Source organism: Tachysurus fulvidraco, chromosome 26, assembly GCF_022655615.1.
Source record: "Tachysurus fulvidraco isolate hzauxx_2018 chromosome 26, HZAU_PFXX_2.0, whole genome shotgun sequence".
Taxonomy (NCBI): Eukaryota; Metazoa; Chordata; class Actinopteri; order Siluriformes; family Bagridae; genus Tachysurus; species Tachysurus fulvidraco.
Genome location: NC_062543.1, coordinates 7886598 through 7905589, shown reverse-complemented (window position 1 = coordinate 7905589; position 18992 = coordinate 7886598). Strand labels below are relative to the sequence as shown.

The 18992-nt window shown below is 39.6% G+C and overlaps 1 protein-coding gene across 2 annotated transcripts; it reads right to left on the bottom strand.

Annotated features, from left to right (window-relative positions):
- Positions 1–5895: 5895 nt before the first annotated feature.
- LOC113655077 (carotenoid-cleaving dioxygenase, mitochondrial-like) lies at positions 5896–18491 on the bottom strand. Of its 2 annotated transcripts, XM_027165365.2 has the most exons (13): positions 18342–18449; positions 15657–15692; positions 15381–15567; positions 14975–15186; positions 12029–12144; positions 10484–10586; positions 10282–10410; positions 8980–9140; positions 8707–8874; positions 8469–8606; positions 7621–7803; positions 6306–6416; positions 5896–6178 (listed from the first exon to the last, which is right to left on the bottom strand). In XM_027165365.2, exons 1-13 carry the CDS (start codon positions 18367–18369, stop codon positions 6062–6064), a joined length of 1689 nt encoding a protein of 562 aa, XP_027021166.2. In that variant the 5' UTR covers positions 18370–18449; the 3' UTR covers positions 5896–6061. The 2 variants fall into 2 exon arrangements, with proteins under 2 accessions (XP_027021166.2, XP_027021168.2); XM_027165367.2 differs by lacking the exon at positions 15657–15692 and having other exon boundaries at positions 18342–18491.
- Positions 18492–18992: the final 501 nt, after the last annotated feature.

Genomic DNA, 18992 nt, shown 5'->3' with positions numbered 1-18992 from the left:
CAGCATGTAGCCTATTAAACTTTTTCATAAACTAGGCGCCTGGGGATAATATGTTTAACATTTGCTTTTTTTTTTAATCACACTTGTTTCTAAATCAATCTGCCATGAAATTCATTGAATCTTTTTTTTATAGGCCTGATGCTTGCAGACAGCGACCTGCTCACTACTTTTAGCTTCCATTGAACTTGAGCACACCTATTCTTTACAAATCATCCATGACACACCCTTTTATTTGCTTGTGCAGTCTGATGTTCATGCAAATTAGTGCTAGTTATTTTGGATCTTATAAATCAGGCTCTGTGTGTTGATCTGTCTGGCACTCTTAGTGCTAACTGATGCAGGGGATTGTGGGAAATTTACAAGCTCTTATTGCAAAAGATGAGCAGAGAATGTATAGATTTATTCATTATATCTTCAAGGTGACCAAACAGACTCTAAAGGGTTTGCATGTTAACCAGCATGCTGAATTTTATTACAGTAATTCAAATAGAACTGCAGTGAAGGTGTACTGCCGCCTAGTGGACAAGATCTCAACTATTCTATATAATTGGCCTGATGTTGGTCATACACTAAATGGGCAAAAAGTTTCTTTTTTATCTTTTTTTCGGCCACAAAGTTATCTATGGACTATGGCTAATAGAACAGAGTGGAAAAACATTGACATTTCTATTTTTAAATGATTGTCAACAAGTTCATTCCAACATACTTTAAAAATCCAAGAGATCTCAAATATAATTTGCAGGATCATGAACTTTTTTTTTTTTTAAGAACGAACGAAAGTTTTTCCCTTGTTAATGTTTACACTGTTTCAGCAAATGTTCTGTTCTTGCATTATAGATGTGCACTTTTGAGAAGCTACAGATGCAGGATTTCCAGCAGATGGCACTGGGCACCATTAAATGTATTGATAAAAATGTACATGTGGGGTTTTAAACATGTAATATTGATAGACAATATATTGCACCTTTGTACCTTTTTTAGATGTGGAAGCATGCAATGAAATACACAAAAGAAGACTGTGGTACAAATTTATTTAACATTTATGGAAAGAGACTAATATTTTAAAATGTCTTGATGTCGAATACTTCAGTCCCAAACCTGGGTTGAAATCTGATGATAGCAATGACCGTAGTGTTAAAATTTTTATAATCAAAAAGGTTTTATCCTTTTAACCCTTGTATTTTCCTCCTATGCAAATTAGGAGCACCGAGTCAACTTGACCTTGTCTGTTTTGACTGCTTAAAAAAAAAAAATATATATATATATATATATATATATATTCCCATTTTCCCCACCTTTCTAGTCTAACTTGTTTCCAACATATTACCATATATTTTGCAAAAAAAAAACAAACAAAAAAAACACCTTTATATACAAAAATGCTTCATATTTTTTTGTGTAAAAAAATTAATTATTTATTTTCACTATAGAGGCACAAAAGTACAGGCTGGTATATTTCAAAGGCAGGAGATTGTTTCGAAACCATTTTGACCATTTTTAATGTCAGCAAATAATAAAACCTATTTTTTTCCAGGCCAAATTGACTTGAATGCTTCTAAATAAAAAAAAAATTCTACAATTATCACCATTCTGTGTGTAATATCTATTTTACACATGTAATCTATATTGCCCACCTGATGTCATCCGATCAACCAACAGGCTACACACAAAAACATGGCATAATTTCATGGTGAATAAAACTTTTTACACATGTTTTTTTTTTAATTATATTTAACTTATGAACGATAAACCTTATGAAATTATGCCATGTTTTTGAGTAAAATAAGCAGGAATTATTAAATATTACTTTAGATAACCACTGACTGATAAATGTCAAACATTACTCAGCATATCTCCAGGCCAAAACTGACTGATGCAACTAAATATATAAATAAGAGAGGAAACAAATATGATTTGCAAAACATGTATTTTATTTTTGAACTTCTTTATAGAAATTGAACATGTGTGTGTGTGTGTGTGTGTGTGTGTGAGAGAGAGAGAGAGAAACCTTTACAAATGTGTAGCCTTTGTTTTGTCAAGAGGCCAAATGAAATGCAATGCACAATTATTTGAACAGTGTTTGTGTGTGTGTGTGTGAGAAGCTTGTTGGCAGATCAGATTTTGCCCCCAGCTGGACAAATGCATAAAGCAAGTGTGAAATATTTATAAATGAGTAGCTTGTTTTGTCTGGAGGCCTAATGAATTGCAATGCCCAATGCTTGTGTGCATGTCTGTGGGCGCATTTGTGTGTAGTATCATTTCAGTAGTTCATATTTTGCCCTCTGCTAGACAAAGGCATATCAAAAGTGTGAAATATTTACAAATGTTTGGCTTTTTCTTCTTCCTGGAGGCCTAATGAAATGCAATGCCCAATTTGTGTGCGCGTGTGTGGTGTGTGTTTTGGGTGCGCGTGTTAGTGGACATTGTGTGCATTTGTGTCTGTATGCATGTTCATTGCACTGAAAAGGGCAAGTGTGATCTATTGCCCAACTAAATGTGGCAAAATGACCCGGGAGGATCCAAAACGCATATTATATACACTGGTCTGAACACATAGTTCAAAGAAAATATAAAAATTAATTTTTTTTACTTGCAAAATTCATAATTTGGAACAATCCTGGTAAATTTCAGGCAAATATGTGGAAGAAACCCAAGTTTGTCGCAACAAACTTTGATGTTGGCTTTGACCAAGTATTCGTAAAAGTCCGGTACTTTTTTGAAGCGAATGGACATAAGGGTTAGTGTTACTTTTGGAGGCAAGTGGACAGAAATCTAGGGTGCCAAAACATTTAGGAGGTAATTGGAGACGAGCACGTGATGTCATCCGAATACTCTCGAGGAAGTTCCCCACATTGGGCTGAGTGTTTTGATGTCACATTTCCATGTTGCGCTAATTATTTTTTCACATGTGACCAGAATACAGGTGAGGCAGTTCCCCTCATTGTGCTGAGAGTTTTGCTACAACACGTCATGTGAAAATAAAAAAATTAACACAACATGGGCATCATGTGATGTCATCAGAATACCCATGAGGAAGTTCCCCTCATTGTTCTGAATGTTTTGATAAGTCACATGTCCATGTTGTAAAAAGCTTTTTGATTTTGCATAGATTGGGGGAGGGGCTGCGGGACAACCGAAAGGCCAGTCTGTACACCAATTTAAAAATTTCTTCAGAGTAGAGCATCACCCTAAAGGAGCTGGCCGAGTTTGGTGTAGATAGTTCAAAAGCTTGCAGAGTTATAAACCTCCAAAGTTTATAATGGGAGTCTATCTGGGGAAAAAAAAAAAAAAAAGAGACCCGGTACCGGAAAAAAACGGAACTCTGATTGCTTAGAAAAGTAAAAGCAACAAACTTCAGACCAGGGTCTACAACATATCCGAATTTGATGCATGTGGCTCAAAAGCACTAGGAGGAGTTACTCTTGATAAATGTTTGTCTAAGCTTAAATAGGAAAACAGAATGTTGGCTTCTACAAAGCCAACATAATTAATATTAAAAGAGTAGATAATATTTTAACCACAAAGTCAATCATCAACTTCCAACCTAGGGTGTCCTGGTGCCATGTGTACTGATGGACACCCTTATGCTTGAAAATGGTTCGTTATGGACAAACTGTGACTAGCACAGAAGTCCAATAACAGAACACCACTCGGGTTCAGGTGGGGGGGGGCATTCCTCCCAATCACGCCCCTCCAGGTGTCACTGTCGCTGCCCAAGTGCGCGTTGAAGTCCCCCAGTAGTCCCCCAGTTTCATCTGACCTCTGGCCATACGTCTTGGACACTCGGGTAAAGAGAGGGTCAACTGATCATCACCTGGTGGGGAGTTGGGTCCGATGGCAGGGGAGGAAGTTGAACAGACTTGGCAGACCCAAACATACTGTGAGGGTCTCCTGGGAATGTTTGGAGAGATCAGAGAGTTGAAGATCTCAGAGATCTTCAACTCTCACCTCCGGCAGAGCTTCAACCAGATCCTGAGGGAGGTTGGAGACGTTGAGTCAGAGTGGACCATGTTCTCCACCTCCATTGTCGACGCAGCCGCACGGAGCTGTGGCCATAAGGTCTCCGGAGCCTGTCGTGGCAGCAATCCCTGAACCTGGTGGTGGACCCCGGAAGGAAGGGATGCTGTCAAGCTGAAGAAGGAGTCCTATCGAGCCTGGTTGGCTCAGGGGACTCCAGAGGCAGCTAATAGGTACCGGAAGGCCAAGTGAGCTTCAGCCTGGGTGGTTGCGGAGGCAAACTCAGGTCTGGGAGGAGTTCGGTGAACCATCCGGCACCTCAGGAGGGGGAAGCAGTGCCCTGCGCAAACTTTACAGTGGGAGTGGGAATCTGCTGACTTCGACTGGTGACATCCTTGGATGGTGGAAGGAGTACTTTGAGGATCTCCTCAACCCCACCAACATGTCTTCCACTGAGGAAGCAGAGGCAGAGGGCTCGGTTGGGGACTCAATCCCCCAAGCTGAGGTCACGGAGGTAGTTGAGAAGCTCCTCGGTGGCAAGGTACCGGGGGTGGATGAGATCTGCCCTGAGTACCTTAAGTCTCTGGATGTTGTGGGGCTGTCTTGGTCGACACACCTTTGCAACATCGCGTGGCGGTTGGGGACAGTGCCTCTGGACTGGCAAACTGGGGTGGTGGTCCCTCTTTTTAAGAAGGGGGACCAGAGGGTGTGTTCCAACTACAGGGGGATCACACTCCTCAGCCTCCCCGGAAAAGTCTATGCCAGGGTACTGGAGAGGAGAATTCGGCCAATAGTCGAACCTTGGATTCAGGATGAACAATGCGGGTTTCGTCCTGGGTGTGGAACACTGGACCATCTCTATACCCTCACCAGATTGCTGGAGGGTTCATGGGAGTTTGCCCAACCAGTCCACATGTGGTTTGTGGATCTGGAGAAGGCATTCAAATGTGTCCCTTCTGGTGACCTGTGGGGGGGGTGATCTGGGAGTATGGGGTCCAGGGCCCTCTGCTAAGGGCTGTCCAGTCCCTATATGACCGGAGCAGGAGTTTGGTTCACATTGCCGGCAGTAAGTCAGACTTGTTCCTGGTGCATGTTGGACTCCGGCAGGGCTGCCCTTTGTCACTGGTCCTGTTCATTATTTATATGGACAGGATTTTTAGGTGCAGTTGGGGGCCAGAGGGAGTCCGGTTTGGGGACCACAGGATTTAGTCTCTGCTTTTTGCAGATGATGTTGTCCTGTTGGCTTCTTCAAATCAGGACCTTCAGCATGCACTGGGATGGTTTGCAGCAGAGTGTGAAGCGGCGGGGATGAGAATCAGCACCTCCAAGTCCGAGGCCATGTTTCTCAGCTGGAAAAGGGTGTCTTGCCCCCTTCAGGTTGGTGGAGAGCTCCTGCCTCAAGTGGAGGAGTTTAAGTATCTTGGGGTCCTGTTCACGAGTGAGGGAAGGATGGAGCGGGAGATCGACACACGGATCGGTGTATCTTCTGCAGTGATGCGGTCGATATACCGATCTGTTGTGGTGAAGAAAGAGACGAGCCGTAAGGCAAGGCTCTCTATTTACCAGTCGATTTACGTTCCTACCCTCACCTATGGTCATGAGTTTTTACAGGCGGCCAAAATGAGTTTCCTCCGCAGGGTTGCTGGGCGCTCCCTTAGAGATAGGGTGAGGAGCTCAGAGTAGAGCCGCTGCTCCTCCACATCGAGAGGGGTCAGCTAAGGTGGCTCGGGCATCTGTTTCAGATGCCTCCTGGATGCCTCCATGGGGAGGTGTACCGGGTATGTCCAACCTGGAGGAGGCCCTGGGGAAGACCTAGGACCCGCTGGAGGGACCATGTCTCTCGGCTGGCCTGGGAACGCCTCAATATTCCCCCGGAAGAGCTTGAGGAAGTGTCTGGGGAGAGGGAAGTCTGGGTGTCCCTGCTTAGACTGCTGCCCCTGCGACCCCGGATAAGCAGTAGAAAAATGGATGGATGGATAATATTTTAAATAATATTATTAGTTTGTTGTAGGAGTAAGCAAATCAATAGCAAAAAAAGTGAAGCAACACAAATGTGGGCAGAGTTGAGCCTTCTTGTGCCACTGCTTTAAGTGAGTTTTTTCCCCTATACTGAGGCATTAAAGGTCCCGTGGAAGCCGTACGGAATATTAACAGGCACTTCAGCTCTTCCCAGTTCCTCAAAAGTCTTAGCATCAAGAACCAGCATGAATGAACCTTTATCCTAAACCCAACACAGAAAATAAACTCACTAAAATGTAAACAAACTCTAAACTGTTAAAATTGATAGATGTTTAGTTGAATGGGTCTATAAATCGGCAATTTAGAAACTAATAAGAATATTGTCATACCACAGTGGGTGTGAGGACAACAGATAAGATGGCTCCATCATCCTCTTCCTCTGCATTAGGTGAGGGAACAAACACCGGCTCAGATGGATAGAAGCCTGGTTGATGCCACGCCTAACCATCAAACACAAAAACAGACAGACGCTCCGTTACAACATGGACGAAACAGCATTAAAACTTCCTAGCCTCGTAAATATACAATCGAATGTAAACTAGATTTGTAAAGTTCATTGCAACAAATTTTGATGTTGGCTTTGACGGTGCAAGTATTCGCAAAGGCCGATGCTTTTAGGAGGCGAGTGGACATAAGGGTCAGTGTTACTTTTGGAGGCAAGTGGACAGAAAGATTGTGAAAGCTACTGGACCGCTAGGGTGCCAATACTTGGAGGCAAGCGGGCATGAGCATGTGATCCGAATACCCGTGAGGCAGTTCCCCTCATTGTGCCGAGTGTTTTGATACGAGTGTTTTGATATGTCCATGTTGTGCAAATATTTTATTTTCACGTGACCAGAATACATGTGAGGCACTTCCCCTCATTGGGCTGAGTGTTTTGGTATATGACATGTCCATGTTGTGCTAATCTTTGCTTATTTTGGGGGCAGGGCTACATGTGGTGTTGAGCGCCGTCACCAGAATACCCGGTGGGGTGCCAATACATTTGGCGAAAAGTGGCTACTGAGGGTTTGGATATTTCATGTCAATACTGCAGTCATTATGGGATTCTACTTATTATACTGCATAGAACACAGAACAGAAGCCGTGCCTGAGCTCTGCACACGTGTGAGAGCTTAGAGGAATTTTAAGAATTCCAAACTCAAGTCTACGGGAGTTTCTGGGATATTCGATCGTCGACTATGGAAAAACCAAAAGTTCCGCCGGAAATAAAACTTCGTCTGGAGTAAGGTCCTAAAGAACCTAGAAAAGTAATAGCAACAAACTTCAGACCAGGGTCTATGACATATCCTAATATGGTTGCATGTGGCTCGAAAGCTGTAGGCCGCATTAAATTTTATAAAAAGTTGGCTAAGAAAAATAACTAGTAGGAAAACAGAATGGTGGCTTCTACAAAGCCAACATAATTACATAATTCTATACCAATTTGGTTCAATACATACAACAGATAAAATGCATGATAGATAAATACTTTGAAAGGAATTAAGAAATCAACTGTATCAGTATAAAATGCTTTTCTAATATTTTTTATTTGAACAATACATACACTGTAGACTCAATTGACCATACAGTCAGAGCCTGTACTAATAACAGATTTAAAAAAACAAAAACATCACTGTTTAAGGTGGTATAGTATAAGCATACCTTAAGCTTTTTACTCTCCAGGTCTATCTTGATCAATGAATCTCCCACCAGGTGGCCAAAGCCACAGCCATAGAAATAGCGGTATGGTTTGGTGTTGCATCGGTCATAGTGAATGTGAGGGAACTCAAAACCACCATAATCCAGCAGTTCACTGTCATGCAGATCTTCAGACATGCAGAAGACCTGATGGGTAATGTAGAACTATACACTGAGAGGCAACAACATTATACAATTATAAACATCTGGACATAGTTTTGTGGCAGTGTGAGCATGGTCAACCATCAGCTGTGAATGGGGGACACAATGAGTGGGTAATGAATGAGTAGATACACATTTGCGTGGTTGGTAGAGGTGTAAATATCGGCTGGTTGCGTTGCAGGGTTGCGTTTGACTTACTTTAATGTTAGTGAGGAAACTAAAGAGAACAACCAAAAACTGGACTATGGTTAATGAAGTCTATTCATAAGCTGTTTGTGCTGCCGTGTCCTTTAATCCACAACTATGACTATATTGGTGACCTGGGCACAAAACTATTGAGTACAATGGAAAAGACTTTTGTGAGTGGTGATTTAGTTTGCTAATGAAAGTGCAGAAATATCCTTTAAAAAAAACCACACACGAGGCAGGCTCTGCTCTGTGAGATACCCGTCTCCTGTGTCTTCCTTCTATCTGATGCCTACCAAAAGGTCTATACAATTCTAATAGCAACAATTTGGAGGAAAGCACTTGGAACAAGATTCAACAGGATTTTTAAACAAAATTTCTACATATGGGTAATATTAAATTAAAAAAAAAAAGCCTATTATTTTATATTACTGCAAACACATTTCACTCAATCAGCAGCTCACCTTGTCTTTGCTGAGGCAGACTGCAGAAGCAGAGCTGTTGGGCAATGTGTTGAGGTTCTGGTTCACTGGAGTATCATTGGTGATTAACAGAGGCAGAACAAAGCGGCGAGGAAATGACATGGATAAGCTCCTATAGACCTGAGATAAATAAAAAAAAAATGACCACTACTATATTAAAAAAAAAAAAGTGGCTTCTCCAATGCATATAAAGCTGAACATGAATGAAAGCATTTTTAACCTCATCCAGTGCTTCTCCTGACTTGTGCAAGTTCTGAAGGAGGTAGACTTGTAGAATCTGGCCATCATCTGAACAGCACGCATCTACTATGAGGAAGCCATTCTCCTCAAATGCATTGATCTGGTGGAGTGTGGTTACAGCCTTGGTGTGGTACTTCACTGGACTCACCTGTTACAAACCCGAGAAAAATACTGCAATCATAACCAGTGTGTGTATATTATAATTCCAAAAAACTATTTAAAAGTAGGGCAGATCAAAGCTCTTTGGTGTCACCTGTCCTGTGTGTTTGTTTACAACATGAAAGACAGTCTCTTGTTTTGGGTCCCAATAGAAACAGTCACTTATGCTTTTCCCCCTCATCTTACAGGTCACTATCTTTAGCAGGTCGAACTTTATGGGCTGTTCAATGAACACCACATAGTTCTTGGACATGGCTGAGAAGAAGAACAGAATGTTGCATGCATTTGGCATTTATGGTTCATCCGGCAATCTGCTCAAAAACAGTACAAGGCTGAAATTAAAAAAGACTAACAGTCCTGTTTCAGCATTTTTAAATCATGTAATCAAGTGTTGAACGGGACCATTCCCATAGTTGGGAAACACGCTTACTATATATCTAGCTGTCATTTAGCAACAGGATAGCCTGTAAAATCTTGAAATCTTTTGGCTTGAACATACAAATGTTTCTCAATCTGTATGTGGCATGTGTGCAGATTTTACTGTAATGTAGAAATTAAGGATCTTTTCACAATCTTGTTTGAGTTCTTTGCTTGTATGCAATGTAATGCAATGACAGCTCCTTTAACAGTGCAACTTAAAGGCAGAAAAGTGACCTTCACGAATAAGTGACTCAAGAGATAGTTAAAGTTAAAACTAGTTTTGTAAAGTTCGTCACAACAAGTATTCGCAACGGATGGTGCTTTTTGGAGGCGAGTGGACATAAGGGTTAGTGTTGCTTTTGGAGGCAAGTGGACAGAAAGCTAGGTTGGCAAAACATTTGGAGGCAAGCTGAGACAAGCATGTGACATCATCCAAATACTTCTGAGCAAGTTCCCCACATTGGGCTGATTGTTTTGATAAGTCACTTGTCCAAGTTGTAAAGTTTTTTGATTTTGCATATTTTGGGGGTCGGGCTGCAGGACAACTGAAAGGCCAGTCGGTGCACCAATTAAAAAATTTCTTCAGAGTATCACCATAAAGGAGCTGGCCGAGTTTGGTGTAGGTACTTCGAAAGCTTTCCGAGGTATAAACCTCCAAAGTTTATAATGGGAGTCTATGGGACAAAAGGCCACTTTAAGACCCGGTACCAGACGTACCAGTACTCTGATTGCTTAGAAAATAGCAACAAACTTCAGACCAGGGTCTACAACATATCCACCTTTGGTGCATGGGGCTCGAAAGCCCTAGGAGGAGTTAGCATTTATATATTTGTGTCCAAGCTTAAATAGGAAAACAATGTTGGTTTCTACAAAACCAACATAAATCAGTAATAATAAAAAAAAACATCTTTTTTTTTTGTGTTTAGTTTAAACCATCAATGCAACCATTAATGTAAGTATGAGTGTGAGTATTTACCAAAGCTGTGGTAATAGGAAGGCTTGTTTTTTTCAGCAGGGGAAATGGAACACAGCACCTTCGCCCCATGCAGTGTTTCATCAGGGTCTTCGTTCTTTGGAGGAACTCTGATAATATTGTATAAAGCTCCTACCAAACAATATGTAGTTATGATTTTGCTCTAATGTAATGCACATGTAAAAATGTCGTGTCATGATCTCACCTTTCATGCCATAGGAGTTGCCCATGTTGTAGACTGTACCATCTGGGTCAACATGGGGGTGTGCGGTTGCACCATTAACAGCAACAAACTTACTCCAGTCCACCTTAGACGTTATTGTGGAAAGACCAATATGTAACATTGAAACACAAACAGCACGAGAAGCCTTCACAAACATTATGGCGGTTAGAATAAAAGTATGTTTATAAGCATAAAGATTGTGTTTATGGAGAGAAATGATTCAGGTGTGGTTGATTGGTTGTGGCTTGGTGAGAAGATTGGGTCTGCTTTGCCTTGATCCACTATGCCTACTTGCCCCACTTGTGAAAGGAGTATACCTCCTGATCACTTTTGGATTGTGTTACTTTCACTGATTAGCTCAGCTCATGTGTGAAACCTGTGCAATCTGATCGATTCATGGTGCAATGCTCAGTTTTTCTGCCTGGTAATGATGCATTAGTGCTTTATACTTATTATATTTCTATTATATTCTTGCAATTGTAAAGTGGACCTGGATGTGAGAAAAAGGATATTCAAAATGACAAAGATTCTACCATTTCCTATTATTGGGGCAAGCGCTTCTTCTACCTAAAGTGCATTTCAGCCTCAATGACAACTTGGTGTTCTGTTTGGAAGGCGAGGTCGGAAGCAAGTGACGATTTTCTTGACAAACCAGGAAATAAAACTGCAGTGGCAAAACAAAAGACAATAACTAACAAACTCTAGATCAAGGCTATGAAACAGACACATGGTGATCTTAACAGAAGCTAGACATCATGATACTAAAATAAGGTGCTAAATGACAAAACACAAAAAGGTCAACACAATGACTTGGGGAAATGGGAAACATAACAGAAGAAGAGTTAGCATATGTACAGGGTTGCTGTTCGGTGGACTGGAAGGGAAAATTCCGAGGCAGCCATGACCAAACTATGCCCTAAAACTATGCAACAAATTTCTTGCCAGTGCTACCTAGTGGCCAAAAGTTATAATAACATGCCAAAAAAAAATTAATATTCCTCCACATTTTGTTCAATCAAGAGAATTAGCTCATATCCTGACATCAAAAGTAGTAACAAACACCACCATGCCACCCATTTCTTCATCTATATCTTTCCATTTACAACCAGAGAATTTCACTACTGTCCATGGTCAAAAACACATCACGAGTGACACTACAAAATCCCTTTTCCACTGAAGTTATGGCCTGTTAGCCTGTCTATGAATATGAGGCTTACAATCTTCGTGCTTTGCCCCCAAAGTACTGCCTGCAGCATTTATTATTATAATTTTAAGTGCTTGAAAAAACATGTTTCTTTACCTTTTCAAATCTTTTTTTTTTTAAATGATAAAAATGTAAAAATTTTTATAAGAAATATTTGTGGAACTATTAGAGACTGCACCTATATTTGGAAATATATGCATAAAATTTCATGCCAAATGTGTTGTGACATTCATACTGTATGTAAAATTGTGTATTCTATACAAAAAGTTTGATACAGGTTATTTTTATATTAAACAAGTGACATGTTGATCCATGTTCCATACCTTCTCTTTTGTTTCTAGGGTGTCCGGATCAATTCTGTGCATAAAATTAGTTTCAGTGCTGACATAGTAGTCACCTTTGTATTTCACCACGTTCACATTAGCGTTGTCTGTAGGCTCTGAAAAGGAATGAAGACTGCAGTTAGCTGAAATGATCTTTGGGTACATGCAGTTGCATGACACTGAACACCAAGAAATCAGATTGCATATAAAAAATTTAAATAAAAAAAAAAAAAAAAAACCCTCATGTTTAACGCCACTTTCTTCCTTCATCTCAGAATCATGATCTTCCTATTAAAATAACAATTAGAGCACAAGGACACAACTTAGGGCACAAGGCAAGGGACATCCTAGATGGGGTGCCAACCCATTGCACATCACATCCACACACATTATATACAATTTAGTGATGCCAGTCTTAGGACTGAGGGTAGAAAACAAGAGTACCCAGAGGAAACCCGTAAAGCAAGGGGAAAAAGCAAAAAAAAAACACCAGAGAAACTGAACCCTCAACCCTAGGGAAAAAAATAAATTGATAGTTAACCCCCTCCATCTGAATTGTTCTTTGCAGGAATTGCAGATTTGAGAGTTTTTGGATGTGTCTGTATAAGCTTTGACCTTGGCATTTGACATCGAGTTTGGCATTTTTTTTCCCATTCCACAATAAAGCTGTTCATGAAGCAATGCCTCAGCAGGGCCAAAAGCATGGCGGGGGACCCCACCCATCCCTCCTACAACATCTTTCAGCTTCTACCATCAGGAAGAAGGTACAGGAGCATCAGAGCCTGCTCCGATAGACCACGAAACAGTTTCTTCCCCCAAGCTGTGAGAGCCCTGAACTCAAACCGCCACTGCCTCCCCCTAAAAATACACAGGCCTCCTGTGCCGTGACCCACCTGTCTGCTAGTCACATTCTCCTCAGCATTAGCACACTGGCACATCAAAAATGTTTAAATGTTTACATGCTCATGTTGCACACCACATCTTGCACTAGTCTGCTACCAGTTGCTGACTTTGAATGCCTCCTGTTGCACGTGTACAATATCAAGGAAGCATTGTAGAGTCTTCATACCTATATTTACTGCTTGAGTGTATATTCTTGTGTATTTAAATTGTATTGCTTTGTGTTTTTATGTTTAATGTCTGTATGGATGTTGCACCATTTGACCTGTGAGACACGACATCTCGTTCCACTGCATGTCTCAACATGTAGTGAAATGACAAAGAAACTTGACAAGTTAGATAGAGAAGGTTTGTGGCCAGCAGTTTTTCATGGCAAGCCACATCATTTCAGTTGCATTTAAATCTGGGCTCAAAGATTCCAAGTTTTTTTTTTTTTTTTTTTTTTTTTTTAAACCTAGTGGTTTCATTGTCCTGTGGAAAATTTATTTTCCCCCTAACTGCAGGTATCTGGCTGAGCAGAACAGGTTCTGGTCAACAATTTCTTATTTGCTCCATTCATGGTGATTCTAATGGTGACAAGCTTTCCAGTTTCTCCTGCTGAAAAGCAGAACCATGTTGTTTAAGCACAGAAATGGTATTATCTGGTATTTGGTTTGTGCCAACACTATGCTTTGGCTTTAGACCAGATAACTCAAATTTATTCTTATTGGCCGAAAGAATTTTTTAAAGCTGCAAGATTTTTCTTTACATGAACTTTCTAGGAAGTGTCTCCCTTTTGGCCACGCTCCCTAAGTAAATATTAAGTGCAGAAAAGAGAAACAATCCTATGACAAATTGCAGGGCATAGTAGAGATGTCCAAGTGTTTCAGGCTTTTTTGATTTCTGACCCTACAGCTGGTCTAGTGACAACACCGAAGGTGCATGACAAAAATGCCAAGCATCCCACCTCCCTGTTCACCCACCTTATTGGGGTGAAGTACAGATTTTTACAGGATCCATCTAGTCATTGATGCTGTTTTTTATTCTAACTCAACCGAGCAAGATGAAGTAGCTAAAAGCAGATGACAAGGCAATAATTTCTTCATCACCAGTAAAAGTTCAAAGGAAACAATCACTTTCTTAGACTGCAATGAGTCAAAAGCAAAATCGTGTATTCTTGTTGAAGGAGAGAAAGATATTTAGGAGAACATGAAGAAAGGCACAAGTACAAAATAGAATGATCAAAGCTAAGACTGGAACCAAATCAGGAGTAGATAGTCAACAAAGTATCTGGAAGTGAAGAAGCCAAAAGAAGATGTAGAGTACAAGTATGAACAAGGCCTTCTGGAGAAGAACAAGAGTGGAAATTGAGATAGAACAGCAGCAGCATTATGCCATGAAGCAGCTATGCCACCCTATGAACATCAGTTAGCTCGCCAGACCTCCCATGTAAAGTCAGATCAAGGAGTTGGTGAGAAGCACAAGGACTGCCTCACCTCTGGGACCAAATGGGATACAAAATAAATGAACAGCTTATAAGAGCACAATGCAGGCAAGAATAACTACACAGACAACACCTATCAAAAGGTAGTCTTTTAATGGTTCTCCAGGTACATGGATCACTCAATACTGACATGAGAGCCTTGCAAGTGAGTAAAAGCAAACCTCCACACTATCTGGCCCAATTTCCATTTCCAAGTTCTTACCTTTTACACTTAATGTTTTCTACATCTCAGGCAGCATCCAGGCCCTGTCTGATGTGTTACACATGATAGGACAAAGTCTCTAGGGCAGGGGTGTAAAATCCCATCCTGAATGGGCTGGTATGGGTGCAGGTTCTGATCATACCAGTTAAGCAAGAGCCACATCTGATTTGACCCGTTAAGTTGGTCTTGGCTACAATAGACTCAGGTCTGGCTTCTGCTTGGTTGGAGAGAAAACCTGTACCAACACCCTTTTCAGATAAGATTGGACACCCCTGCTTCAGGGTGAACAGCCCCTGGCCTGGGATTTAGTAGCACTGAAATAACACATATGCAAATCTTTGCATTTGTAAGCAGTACTTACTCATTATCTCAAAACGGGATAGAAAGCGCAGGAAGACATTCTTGCATGGGTCGGGGACAGTAAGAGTACCAAACTCAGACATCACAATTCGATTCATTTCACTGTTCTGCTTGTAGGTATCACTGCGCAGGAAGCGACTCCTATAGGTCACATGACTATCAGCAATCTGAAAGCAGTGCATCATGGCCATCCCATCAAACCAGTGATTAAAACTAAGAGAGAGGAGAGTCAATCAAAAATTGGCAAAACTGAGGATTGAGAGAGTTTTTAAATGTTTAATAAAATTGGAAAAAAGTCATACAGAATAAAAGTGCAATGCTATGCTGTTTTGGGTTGATTTTTTGTAACTTTTTTTTTTTTTTTTACAAAAACTTGATTTTTTTTGCCTTTGTGCTTCTTGACTTACAGTTTATTCCCGAACTCAAATTTTCCAGGTCCATTGCGAAGAAAATTTCCATGGATCCAAGCAGGTATTGTGCCTTTGATGGTGGTAGGGATGGGCTCTGGAGTCTCTTCCACACTCTGCACAAGTGGGACAATGCCCTGAAGCCCATGCCGCTCAATGAAGGTATTTTTCGGCTTATTGTTCAAAACTAAAACAAGAATCACAACATAGCAATTAAATAATAATAAATTATCAGTAGAAGTTTGGATCAACGCACCTTTTATCAGCTAATATTACCCCATACATCCATTTGGGAGTTTATTGATTTTAGATCTGAAAGAGGAAAAAAAAAAAAAAAAAACCACACTAGTCTACTATTGGATCTGAAATTATGTACTGAATATGGGCTCAATGTGCAGAATTTACACAACTTTAATCTGAGGGTGTTTACATCCAAACACACTGAATTGTTTCAATATAGTGTTTGTTTCAACATTTATATAACAAATTAGTACCTAGATGATAGATTTAAATTCTTAAATGAGAGAAAATGTAATGATTCTATCTTCCCAACTAAGGAACTAAATAACAATAGTTTATAACTTGGTGTCATCTGTGGAACATCAGTACAATACTGTGCTTGCTTTCGCATTCCTGCATCAGAGATAGATAAACAAAACATTTATAGTTTGGGATTGTTGGCAGGATATGGCTTTGGGTTTTTATGGGCATATGCAAAGAAAATACTTAAGGAAATTGTACTTGTGAAATGAGCTCCTGCAGTCCATAAAAGGCACCTTTAAATAAAATGTATTATTATTATACTACAAACAGTGGAATAAATTTTACACAAATGAGGAAAAAACCTAAAGAAAATGTGATTGCGATTAAGCACCAAATGAGGAAGAAAAAAAATGAAATCAGCACAGACGATTTTAATTAAGTGCTCACAAGGAGGAGAAAAAAAACAAAATAAAATTAAGAAAGCATCAGCATCCAGAAAAGCAAAAATAAATAAATAAAAATCTCAAAATGATCCGACAGGAAATTTAAAAGCAGATCCAAGAGACTGTTTGTTATTGCTGCATTTAGCCCTTATGGGAACATCCCTTCCCTTAGGCCCTCGTCAGAGCTGTGTGCACTAATGTGAAAGGACAACAGAAAAAGGACATGTGCATGCATACATAAAAACAACAAACCGGTACATTTAAAGGGAGGTCATGAAATCTATGGTGTATCCAAGTGCAACTGTTTGGACAAACCGTGCACCTTCATCAATAAAGCATTAGTAGGAGCATTTGTTCATAAACTGATATGACTGAAGGAATGAGAATCAAAACATGTTGTTCAAAAATTCCTCTCTGATCCAGGGAAAAGGCTACAGATTACAGTGCAGAAATGGGTGAAGAATACAGACAAGCCAAGGGAGTTTTTTTTTTATTTTTATTTTGCACATAACATAGCATCTGGCCTGTCCTGCTGATTGAAGTACTGACATTTGATATTCATAACAAGTAGTGAATAATATACCTGGGCGAGGCTGATTCAAGTTGTTCACAACAGCCGTGCATTTCCCCCCGAAAGGAATTTGCTAGACCTTATCTATTGACCCATGCAATAAATGTTCTTACAACAAAGAGGTGCAACAATGCAGATAAATGGCATCCATACAGGCACAAATGAGGCAAGCTATTCCACAATGATTCAAAAGCATGGTTATTAACATGGCTATATTTTGCTTTATTTATATAAATAAGGGCAAATCGCCAAAGTGTAAAAATAATGCATACAGTGAAAAGGAACATTTTAGAATGGTCTAATATTTACACTAGGTAAAATGTGGAAATATAGACTAAATTAAGTCCTCATTCACTTTTGTTTGTTTGTCTTGGGCACAAATATGAGCATATATTGGGTGAAATCTGTTATATTGAATTTGACCAAGCTTTCTTGCAAAACATGATCCAACACAGGATATTCTCAAGATGTCAAATATTTACATATGTATGAAAAAAGATTCTCAAGGCTTTTTGTCAGCTGACTGAAATTTTTGCTAATTAGGGATATAACTTTATGGGACACAATCAAACATACAGCATCATCTGATTTGAGTTTAGCCTTGAGTTTCATCCATAGTGACATATTTAAAACATTCTATTTATCGTTTTCATGCATCAGAAATGTTTTAAACTCATCACTGACATCTAATGCATGAGCACAAATTAGATAGCTCGCCTAAGTAACATTTTGTACATAAGTTATAAAAAAGATTTAGAAAATCTTTATTTTCTAAATTCATAAGCAGTCTTTTCTAAAATATATATATATATATGTAATTTTGTACACACACACACACACACACACACACACACACCATATATCAAACAAAACAAGCAGTATTTTAGAATTTAATTCTTGCATTAGCAGCACAAACATCTCGTTGTCTATAGATGCAGCATCTAAGCATAACAGTAGGTTTAACCATATTTGGTTAAAATATTCCTCTAACTAACGTTATGTTTCTAACAGAAATATGTGTAACATTAGCCAAGACAATTTTCTAACTTTACAAAAAATGAGGATAGATAGATAGGAGCACACACCCTATTTTACTAGCACAAGATTTTGAGCTCAGATTATTGTCCTTATATGGTATTACATAACAATTCTAATTATCTAATATTAGGCACATATAATGTTATCCCGGTTTACCTGAATTCACCGCATTTATCATAAACACTAAACGCTTGTAACTTTCCAAACAGTGCGTCATCATGGCCGTTCATTATAGCAATCACGTGACTTATGTTGCGTATATTCCCGAAAAGTCCAAAACGTGCGCATCATATAACGTGAAAAAAACGGCATAAATGAGTAAATTTCCTTGTCCTCTCTTCCTGTGTCTCTCTCCAGGCTGAACTAAGCACTAGTCGCATTTTCACAGTGACGTGATGGTGCATGGCAGAAGTGGCATCATCTTACCTGTGGGATGAGGCTTCATATGTGCCATGGTGAAAGATGATACTGCTGATGGCAGAGCAGATAAAGAGGAAATACAAGAGAGAGTGAGAACTGATCCACATATAAACGTGAAACCCCGCCTTTTATGAATCCTCCTGCCCAATTAATGAACTGTGCTAGGAATCACGTGTTGCCTGTTACCTCTAGATGGCAGAAGTTCAGAAAGTCCTAAGAAACCATACTGTATTCTATTTGTATTATATTTCTCATGATCTCTGCATAAGAACATGTTCTAGAGGCAGTAAAAGCTCAATAAAACAGCATCATGGATGATCCCATGTGCTTTTACTTCGATCAAGGACTTTATAAAATTAACAATATTACAATAATTATATCAATGATTAAACATTTTTAAATGATTACAATCAATTATAAAATTATGTTAAAGTATGGTCCACATGAATGCTAGAACTTTGTAGATTTTACATTGGTTCAGTGGGTTACAGATTTAGGATACCATCAACCTAAACTCTGTTCAGGGTTTTTGTTCTTTAACACATAAAACAAACAAGGAAAATAAGTGTTAGTTTAAGTGTTTCGGTTAAACTGTATCAAATGATTTACTTTTAATTATTATAAGGTGTGCTATTTTAATTTTATTGGACATAAGTG